The 10,112-nt window shown below is 40.9% G+C and overlaps 2 protein-coding genes across 2 annotated transcripts; both read right to left on the bottom strand.

Moving 5' to 3' along the window:
- Positions 1 to 955: 955 nt before the first annotated feature.
- Positions 956 to 2,750, bottom strand: LOC306827158 (tripartite motif-containing protein 16-like; the record flags this gene model as incomplete). The annotated part of the gene is made up of 1 exon (XM_079348827.1): positions 956 to 2,750. The coding sequence occupies one exon, from the start codon at positions 2,748 to 2,750 to the stop codon at positions 1,794 to 1,796; it is 957 nt and encodes a 318-aa protein (XP_079204953.1). The 3' UTR covers positions 956 to 1,793.
- A 4,280-nt stretch (positions 2,751 to 7,030) lies between these two features.
- Positions 7,031 to 9,407, bottom strand: LOC306826303 (tripartite motif-containing protein 16-like; the record flags this gene model as incomplete). Its single annotated transcript, XM_079347503.1, has 3 exons — positions 7,031 to 7,209; positions 7,453 to 7,909; positions 9,378 to 9,407. The coding sequence occupies 3 exons, from the start codon at positions 9,405 to 9,407 to the stop codon at positions 7,031 to 7,033; spliced, it is 666 nt and encodes a 221-aa protein (XP_079203629.1).
- Positions 9,408 to 10,112: the final 705 nt, after the last annotated feature.

The following is a 10,112-nucleotide window of genomic DNA, read 5'->3' as shown; positions in this document are numbered from 1 at the left end:
CATGCACTTGTCTGTATATCAGGGTTTGCGAAGCTGCAGGTAGGTAGGGCAGTTAAATTTACACACTTTTTGCCTTTGCCTAAACTTCCCTCAGCACAAAAAACAGCTTCCATCCTGATGAAGAATGTCTTCTGGGTCCATGGCCTTCCCTGTAATATTGTTTCTGACCGTGGGCCTCAGTTCACCTCTGCTGTCTGGAAAGCCTTCTGCTCGTCCATAGGGGTCACCATCAGCCTTTCCTCTGGATTTCATCCACAAACAAATGGCCAAGCGGAGAGAGCAAACCAGGACCTTGGAAAGACACTCCGCTGCCTGGTGTCCACCACCCCAGCCTCCGGGTCTTCCCAACTGCCTTGGGTGGAATATGCTTATAATACCCTGCCATCCTCTGCAACAGGTATGCCACCATTCCAATGCCTGTATGGTTATCAGCCACCCCTCTTACCGTCTCAAGAAAAGGACATTCTGGTCCCATCTGTCCAAGCCAATGTACGTTGTTGCCACAAGACCTGCTGTCAAACCCGATCTGCCCTATTGAAAGCCTTGGTACCAACAACAAGCCACTGTGAGGATCTACCTTTAAAGTCTGATGGCATTGGGCCTTTTTATTATTGAGAGTTATCAACTCCATGGTGGTCAATCTGAAACTTCCCTGTACCCTCTGGGTCCACCCTTCCTTTCATGTGTCTCGCCTGAAACCAGTCCCCTCCCCTCCACCCCCTGGATAATAGATGATCACCCAGCCTACACTGTCCGTCGTATCCTCAACTGATTTTGATCAAACCTGTGCGTCTCCAGGCTGTTGTTTAGTATGTGTTTTTAACTGTTACCACGATAACTGCGGGCCGTGGCTACATGGCTACATGTATGTGTGGCGTTCTTTTGGTGGTTGTTGTGAATGTCTTGCTAAACTTGAAGAGGCTTGAAGATTACAGAGGACGCTGGACAACTCAACTCCTTTTCCTTGGATTTATTTACACAGTAGTCAAAGTGAATCATCAGGAGCAGCAGGTTGTAACCCTTAAACAATAAAAAGACAACATGTTCATCAGTGAGTCTTATAAACAGAAATACAAACTGTTCTTCATTTCATTCGAGAGCTTTACATGAACACAATCTAAATCTCTTCATCAACAAATGTATCAATAGATAGATAGATACTTCATTGATCCTGAGGGAAATTCAAGGCATTCAGTAGCAGTATACAGAACGGCAGGACACAAGACATTAGTTACAAAATCATTGACTTTCTCCTTTCATTTCAACAAAATCACAATCTGTGTTGACGCTGAACAGTCAATTCAATCCTCTGACACACCGAGCAGACGGCAAGGAACTAGTGGAACACCGCAACATTCACTCTGATAAACTAATCACAGTCAATCTGATCACAAATTTCTTTCCACAACGTGGAGCAACTACTATTAATCTAATGAAGAAGAGAAGTAGTTTGGATTGTTTAAAACATTTGACCCTGAAATACACAAAGTTTCATTTCAACTACAAAGAAATGACAATGAGAGATTCAGTAAAAAAAAAAGACAAACAGTGTTCATGTGAACAAACATCATCATGAGCAGCGACAGTCCCCACAGCTAAACAGACACAGGAAGGAGCGCCACCTTAAAAAACATAGAAACTCAAACACCACCACAGATATTTAGACGTCAAAGTACCGCCCCTAATGTTTGATTGACTGGTGGTCTGTGTACAGTAAGAAACAACGATGACTTTTCAGAAAACATTAAGACTAAATAGGTTTAAGACTTTAAGCCTCTGTCCCTGAACTACTTCTATTTCAGTTTACACAACTCAGCAGAGGAGCCATGATAATAAAGCCTGAGTCCAGCATGTAGAGGCTGAGTGAATGTGGTCTGGACTCTGTGGAGGAGAGTCATGGTTTCAGAGATGCTGTAGAAGGACAGAATACCTGCTCTGTGATCCAGGTACACTCCTACTCTGGAAGACAGAGGACCTGAGACAGGAGTGCTGACATTGTTGTGCATAAAGTTATAACTGTTGTTGTCACAATTTAATCTCCAAGATTTGTCATTACGTCCAAACACACATTCCTGTGAACTCCCTGCTCTGCTGATATTCTTGTATGCGACTGCTACAAACACTTCATCTCCTGTCCTCTCCACCTCCCAGTAACAACGTCCAGTCAGACTCTCTTTACTCAGGACCTGACAATAATAAGTGAATCTGTCTGGGTGACTAGAATATGGCTGTTGTTTACTCATTACTGTTACTTTTCGGTTCTCATCAGACAATAACAGATTTGTGTTTGCTGTGTTTGGATCCAGTGTGATGTCACATAAATATTTTAAAAACTCAGCTCTGGTCTTGGGCTCTGGTTCTGGTTTTAGTTTTGGTTCAGATTCTGGTTCTGGCAGTATTACATCCACTTCAGTCAGTGTCTGTGAGATGTTTGTCCATTTGTCTGTCAGGACATCCTGTAGTTTATCTCTGACTTCTGACACAGCTGCTGTCACATCCTCAAAGTACCTCAGAGGATGGATCTTGATGCTGGATGAGTGTGTAGATTCACTGAGTGCTGACACTGAGGGGTAGTCCTGTAGAAACTGGATGTGATCTTGTGTGTGTGAGAGCTTCTCCAGTTCAGCGTCTTTCCTCTTCAGCTCAGTGATCTCCTGCTCCAGCTTCTCCTGACGCTCTCTGACTCGACTCACTTCAGTTTGCTGCTGGGATCTGACCTGCTGCTTCACATCAGAGCGTCTTTTCTCCATGAGACGGATCAGCTCAGTGAATATCTTCTCACTGTTCCACACTGTTTTATCAGCAGAGCCATTGATAGCCTCCACCTCCTGTTGGAGCAGCTTCACATCTTTCTCTCCGTCCTGGATTCTCTGCTGGATGTTTTGTCGACTCACCTCGAGCTCTCTCTGCTTCTCGCTCCTTTCTTCTTCAGCTGAGACTGTGTCGTGACCTTTGTGTTCGTCCAGTAAACAGAGGTGACAGATAGACTGCTGATCAGTGCGACAGAACATCTCCATCACCTCATCATGACGATAGCAGACGTTCTCCTTGGGCGCCAGTATGTGATGAACATAATAAGCGATGAACGTGATGATCAAAAAAGCTGTAATTAAAGAAATATGGTTTCCCCTCGCCATTTGTCCTCTCACTGATCGTGAAGGTGTGACCGCCTTCTCTTGTTGACTTGCTGCACTGAATGAGGTTTTTCAGCTCCAGTAATTCACACTATTCTGTTTTTTTATGATGGGGAGGGAGCAGAGAGTTATCTGGATGGATCAGAGTTCACTGTGGGGAAAGAGATATCAGTCATTTATAGAGGTAATATACAGGGTGTGTTAACTGAGATTTACAGTATGCAGTGAAATTATTTGGACTTACAGAGAGGACACTTTACTCTTAACAGTTACACTTTAAATATTATTCACGAGCATACAAGACAAAACAATCGGTGCTTCCTTTTTGAAATCCTTTGTTCAGTTTTGTGATCTCTTTTCTTGTCTACTTCTTTACTTGATTAGTAGGACTGGGTTGAACAATCCCTGAGGTTCATGTTCTGCAGTTGTAATGGGTGGGGTTGTCTGTAGTTATGACCGTTAGGTTAGGCTTCATGTTTCCAGGAAGGATTATGGTTTGCTTCCTTTTTAATCAGAACACACCAGCAATGAGCTTCTTACATGGACATACCTCTGACTCATGAGATCATTACAATGCTGGACTGTTACTTAGCTGACAGCTTACCTGCTTAAGAAGACAAACATTTGTTTCAGTGACTCATTAAGAAATGACTTCAACTCTGAGATCAACTCCAAGTCTGACATTTTGTTAAAGATGAATTGGGGCCATTTTAAAAATAATAATTGAAGATTGAAATGTATTGGGTTGTGGAGGTGCAGTGTCTGCTCTGTAATGGACTTGTGAGAGTCCTCTTTTCAAATCTAATAGACTTATTTATTTGTGTAAGACATACAGTTACTGTGGGTAAGGGGTGTAGGATAAGACAATTATTTTATGTATGGTGTTTGTAACCCACATAAGGTTACTGGACTGCAATTCTGTTCTCCGCCAGAGGGTGGTGCACACAGCCCGGGAACTTTCTAAAAAACACACCTTCCCCGGGTAGACTTTACCAAAAAGCATCAAGAAGAGGTCTGACAATATCCTCTAAAGGGTAGAAATCCATAAAGAAAAATCTAGTATCAAATATATGAAATATTCTTTGTCCATTAGGTTGAAAGCTGTGACAAAGAGAATTAAACCACATGACTCAGAGCTCCTCAAGATACCTACGGTAAGGATGCTAATACTAACACAAGTGTTATGCTAATTGTGTTAGCTCCATAGTGGCACAAAATATCGTTCTTCTAAAACCGGTTGAAGTTGTGACCCTGATTCTGATAGATAGATAGATGGATAGATGGATAGATAGATGGATAGATAGATACACACATAGATAGATACTTTATTGATCCCAAGGGAAATTCAAGCTGTTTCTTGCTGTTTGTTACCATTTAGACGCAGTTCAGATTGTTTTATGTTGTTTAAGATGCTTAAAAATGATCGCTAATCACGCGAGCCAATCATTAGCATTTACATGTGAATTTGTTTTTATTTAGCTCTGCTGCTAGCTCAGCTAGGCTAGTCACTAATGTAGCAGATCGTTGATCGTATTAACACAGCTAAAAGTGCCTTCATGTTATATTCTGTTATCCTTTATATTCTGTGTTATTGAATTATAACTGTTATCATTTTTATTCTTTCATTAACTTATAACTGTTTTCAAGTTATGTTCTGTTTTATTGACTTAGAAGTCATCAGATTGAGTGTTTATTCTCTTGTTTATCTATGTAAGATGAGGGTGATTTAGTTAACTTAATTGCCATTATAAATATTTGATATGAGGAACAGAAGTTCATCTTAACTGGTTAAAAGATTTAATATAATATAATGTTATGTTTAAAATGTTATTAAGGTACATAAATAGATTTAAAAGGTTAAAGAACATATCTGGTTTCAGAAATCTCAGGGTTTTATTTCTATCCTGTGAGATAGAAGTACATGATTGATAGATAGTTCATTGGAACTGACTTATCTCATGCGATGTGGTGCCTATTATATATATAATATAATCCATCCATCCGTCCAATTTCTGCCGCTTATCCGGGGCCGGGTCGCGGGGGCAGAAGTCTAAGCAGAGACACCCAGACTTCCCTCACCCCAGACACCTCCTCCAGCTCTTCCGGTGGGACCCCAAGGCGTTCACAAGCCAGCCGAGAGACATAGTCTCTCCAGCGTGTCCTGGGTCTACCCCGACCCAGACTATGTCTCTCGGCTGGCTTGGGAACGCCTTGGGGTCCCACCGGAAGAGCTGGAGGAGGTGTCTGGGGTGAGGGAAGTCTGGGTGTCTCTGCTTAGACTGCTGCCCCCGCGACCCGGCCACGGATAAGTGGCAGAAAATGGATGGATGGATGGGTTGAACAATCCCTGAGGTTCATGTTCTGCAGTTGTAATGGGTGGGGTTGTCTGTAGTTATGACCATTAGGTTAGGCTTCATGTTTCCAGGAAGCATTATGGTTTGCTTCCTTTTTAATCAGAACACACCAACACTGAGCTTCTTACATGGACATACCTCTGACTCTTGAGATCACAGTACACAGTGAACATGAAGCCTAATCTAACGGTCATAACTACAGACAACCCCACCCATTACAACTGCAGAACATGAACCTCAGGGATTGATCAACCCAGTCCTACTAATCAAGTAAAGAAGTAGACAAGAAAAGAGATCACAAAACTGAACAAAGAATTTCAAAAAGGAAGCACTGACTGTTTTGTCTTCTTCATACTGTACAGTATGAAAGTATGAATAATATTTAAAGTGTAACTGTTGAGAGTAAAGTGTCCTCTCTTTAAGTCCAAATAATTTCATTGCATGCTGTAAATCTCAGTTAACACACCCTGTATATTACCTCTATAAATGACTAATATCTCTTCCCCCACAGTGAACTCTGATCCAGCCAGGTCATTCACAACACACATTCCATGTTTTCTTCAATACTTTTACTTGATGTATTTTTAAGGTCAAATATTCAATTTCCTCCAAAATGAGACATACAGACAGAAATGTGTGTTGTGAATGTCTGGCTGAACTTGAAGAGGCTTGAAGATTACAGAGGACGCTGGACAACTCAACTCCTTTTCCTTGGATTAATTTACACAGTAGTCAAAGTGAATCATCAGGAGCAGTATGCTGTAACCCTTAAACAATAAAAAGATAACATGTTCTTTTATGAGTCTTATAAACAGAAATACAAACTGTACTTCGTTTTACTCAAGAGCTTTACATGAACACAATCTAAATCTCTTCATCAACACGTAATTTTATTTCTCCTTTCTTTTCAACAAAATCACAATCAGCATTTCATCATTAACCTTCTTTCCATCATCATTAATCATTTTCAACAAATCACTGAAGTATTGATTATCATGTTTTCATTTCAATGTTACACAAATTTGTGAGGCTACAACTACTTATTAGACTTATAAAAGCCGACCTCAAATGCAAAGGTTAATATAGTCATTGAAATAGAAATCATGATTTGTGTAAGTGTATATTTTGAGTGTGAATTTTTTTTACCAGTTTGTTTGTTCACACATCCCATCAATAAAGTCTGTTCAATGACTTTTCTTCATCCATACAATCTTTGTTTCAGCAAAAAAAACCAACTGAAAACACCATGACAGATATTTAAGCGTCAAAGTACCGCCTCTAATGTTTGATTGACAGGTGATCTGTGTGCAGTGAGAGAACACGATGAGCTCTCAAATACAAACAGGAACACTAAATAAGTGTAAGAGATTAAACAGACTTGAAGCCCCTGTCTCCTTAATGACTGAAACAGTGTTCAGGGGAACAAACATCATCATAAGCAGCGACAGTCTCCACAGCTATACAGACACAGGAAGGAGCGCCACCTTAAATTTAAGAGTTTAAAAACAGACTTGAAGACTCTGTCCCTGAAATGACTTCTGTCTATTTCAGTTTACACAACTCAACAGAGGATTCAGGATAAATATAGAGTCCAGCATGTAGAGGCTGAGTGAATGTGGTCTGGAATCTGTGGAGGAGAGTCATGGTTTCAGAGATGCTGTAGAAGGACAGAATACCTGCTGTGTGATCCAGGTACACTCCTACTCTGGAGGACTCTGGACCTGAGAGAGAAGTCCATTTATGTTTGTCCCAAAAGGTATAACTGTTGTTGTCACAATCTAACTCCCAAGATTTGTCATTGTGTCCAAACAAACATTCAGCTGACCCCCCTGCTCTGCTGATATTCTTGTATGTGACTGCTACATCAACTTTTCTTTCTGTCCTCTCCACCTCCCAGTAACAACGTCCAGTCAGACTCTCTTTACTCAGGACCTGAGACCATCCAGTGAATCTGTCTGGGTGACTAGAATAAGACTGATGTTCACTCACTTTTGTTACTTTTCTGTTCCCATCAGATAATAACAGCAGTGTGTGTGCTGTGTTTGGATCCAGTGTGATGTCACATGAATATTTTAAGAACTCAGCTCTGGTCATGTGGTACTCTGGTCCTGACAGTAAAACATCCACTTCAGTCAGTGTCTGTGAGACGTTTGTCCATTTGTCTGTCAGGACGTCCTGTAGTTTATCTCTGACTTCTGACAGAGCTGCTGTCACGTCCTCAAAGTACCTCAGAGGACGGCTCTTGATGCTGGATGAGTGTGTAGATTCACTGAATGCTGACACTGAGTGGTAGTCCTGTAGAAACTGGATGTGATCTTGTGTGTGTGAGAGCTTCTCCAGATCAGCGTCTTTCCACTTCAGCTCAGTGATCTCCTGCTCCAGCTTCTTCTGACGCTCTATGACTCGACTCACTTCAGTTTGCTGCTGGGATCTGACCTGCTGCTTCACATCGGAGCGTCTTTTCTCCATGAGACGGATCAGCTCAGTGAACATCTTCTCACTGTGCTCTACTGTTTTATCAGCAGAGCCATTGATAGCCTCCACCTCCTGTTGGAGCAGCTTCACATCTTTCTCTCTGACCTGGATTCTCTGCTGGATGTTTTGTTGACTCACCTCGAGCTCTCTCTGCTTCTCGCTCCTTTCTTCTTCAACTGAGACTGTGTCGTGACCTTTGTGTTCGTCCAGTAAACAGAGGAGACAGATAGACTGCTGATCAGTACGACAGAATGCTTTTATTTCCTCATTATGACGAGAGCAGACGTTCTCCTGGAGCTTCTCGGAGGGCTCCACCAGCTTGTTCTCCTTGGGCGCCTGTTTGTGATGAACAGAACAAGCAGCGATGAACGTGATGATCAAAAAAGCTGTAATTAAAGAAATATGGTTTCCTCTCGCCATTTGTCCTCTCACTGATCGTGACGGTGTGACCACCTGCTCTTGTTGACTTGCTGCACTGAATGAGGTTTTTCAGGTCCAGTAATTCACACTATTCTGTTTTTTTATGATGGGGAGGGAGCAGAGAGTTATCTGGACGGATCAGAGTTCACTGTAGGTGAAGAGATATTAGTCATTTATAGAGGTACTATACAGGGTGTGTTACCTGAGATTTACAGTATGCAGTGAAATTATTTGGACTTACAGAGTGGACACTTTACTCTCAACAGTTACACTTTAAATATTATTCATACTTTCATACTGTACAGTATGAAGAAGACAAAACAATCGGTGCTTCCTTTTTGAAATCCTTTGTTCAGTTTTGTGATCTCTTTTCTTGTCTACTTCTTTACTTGATTAGTAGGACTGGGTTGAACAATCCCTGAGGTTCATGTTCTGCAGTTGTAATGGGTGGGGTTGTCTGTAGTTATGACCGTTAGGTTAGGCTTCATGTTTCCAGGAAGGATTATGGTTTGCTTCCTTTTTAATCAGAACACACCAGCAATGAGCTTCTTACATGGACATACCTCTGACTCATGAGATCATTACAATGCTGGACTGTTACTTAGCTGACAGCTTACCTGCTTAAGAAGACAAACATTTGTTTCAGTGACTCATTAAGAAATGACTTCAACTCTGAGATCAACTCCAAGTCTGACATTTTGTTAAAGATGAATTGGGGCCATTTAAAAAATAATAATTGAAGATTGGAATGTATTTGGTTGTGGAGGTGCAGTGTTTCTGCTCTGTAATGGACTTGTGAGGGGTCCTCTTTTCAAATCTAATAGACTGAGCATATTTATTTGTGTAAGACATACAGGTACTGTGGGTAAGGGGTGTAGGATAAGACAATTATTTTATGTATGGTGTTTGTATCCCACATAAGGTTACTGGACTGCAATTCTGTACTCCGCCAGAGGGTGGTGCACACAGCCCTGGAACTTTCTAAAAAACACACCTTCCCCGTGTAGACTATACCAAAAAGCATCAAGAAGAGGTCTGACAATATCCTCTAAAGGGTAGAAATCCATAAAGAAAAATCTAGTATCAAATATATGAAATATTCTTTGTCCATTAGGTTGAAAGCTGTGACAAAGAGAATTAAACCACATGACTCAGAGCTCCTCAAGATACCTACGGTAAGGATGCTAATACTAACACAAGTGTTATGCTAATTGTGTTAGCTCCATAGTGGCACAAAATATCGTTCTTCTAAAACCGGTTGAAGTTGTGACCCTGATTCTGATAGATGGATAGATAGATACACACATAGATAGATACTTTATTGATCCCAAGGGAAAGTCAAGCTGTTTCTTGCTGTTTGTTACCATGTAGACGCAGTTCAGATTGTTTTATGTTGTTTAAAATGCTTAAAAATGGTCGCTAATCACGCGAGCCAATAATTAGCATTTACATGTGAATTTGTTTTTATTTAGCTCTGCTGCTAGCTCAGCTAGGCTAGTCACTAATGTAGCAGATCGTTGATCGTATTAACACAGCTAAAAGTGCCTTCATGATATATTCTGTTATCCTTTATATTCTGTGTTATTGAATTATAACTGTTATCATTTTTATTGTTTCATTAACTTATAACTGTTTTCAAGTTATGTTCTGTTTTATTGACTTAGAAGTCATCAGATTGAGTGTTTATCCTCTTGTTTATCTATGTAAGATGAGGGTGATTTAGTTAACT

The sequence above is a fragment of the Symphodus melops genome, assembly GCF_947650265.1.
Source record: "Symphodus melops genome assembly, chromosome: 7".
Taxonomy (NCBI): Eukaryota; Metazoa; Chordata; class Actinopteri; order Labriformes; family Labridae; genus Symphodus; species Symphodus melops.
The sequence above is the reverse complement of the archived record's forward strand: the minus strand, read 5'-3'. Positions and strand labels throughout refer to the sequence as shown.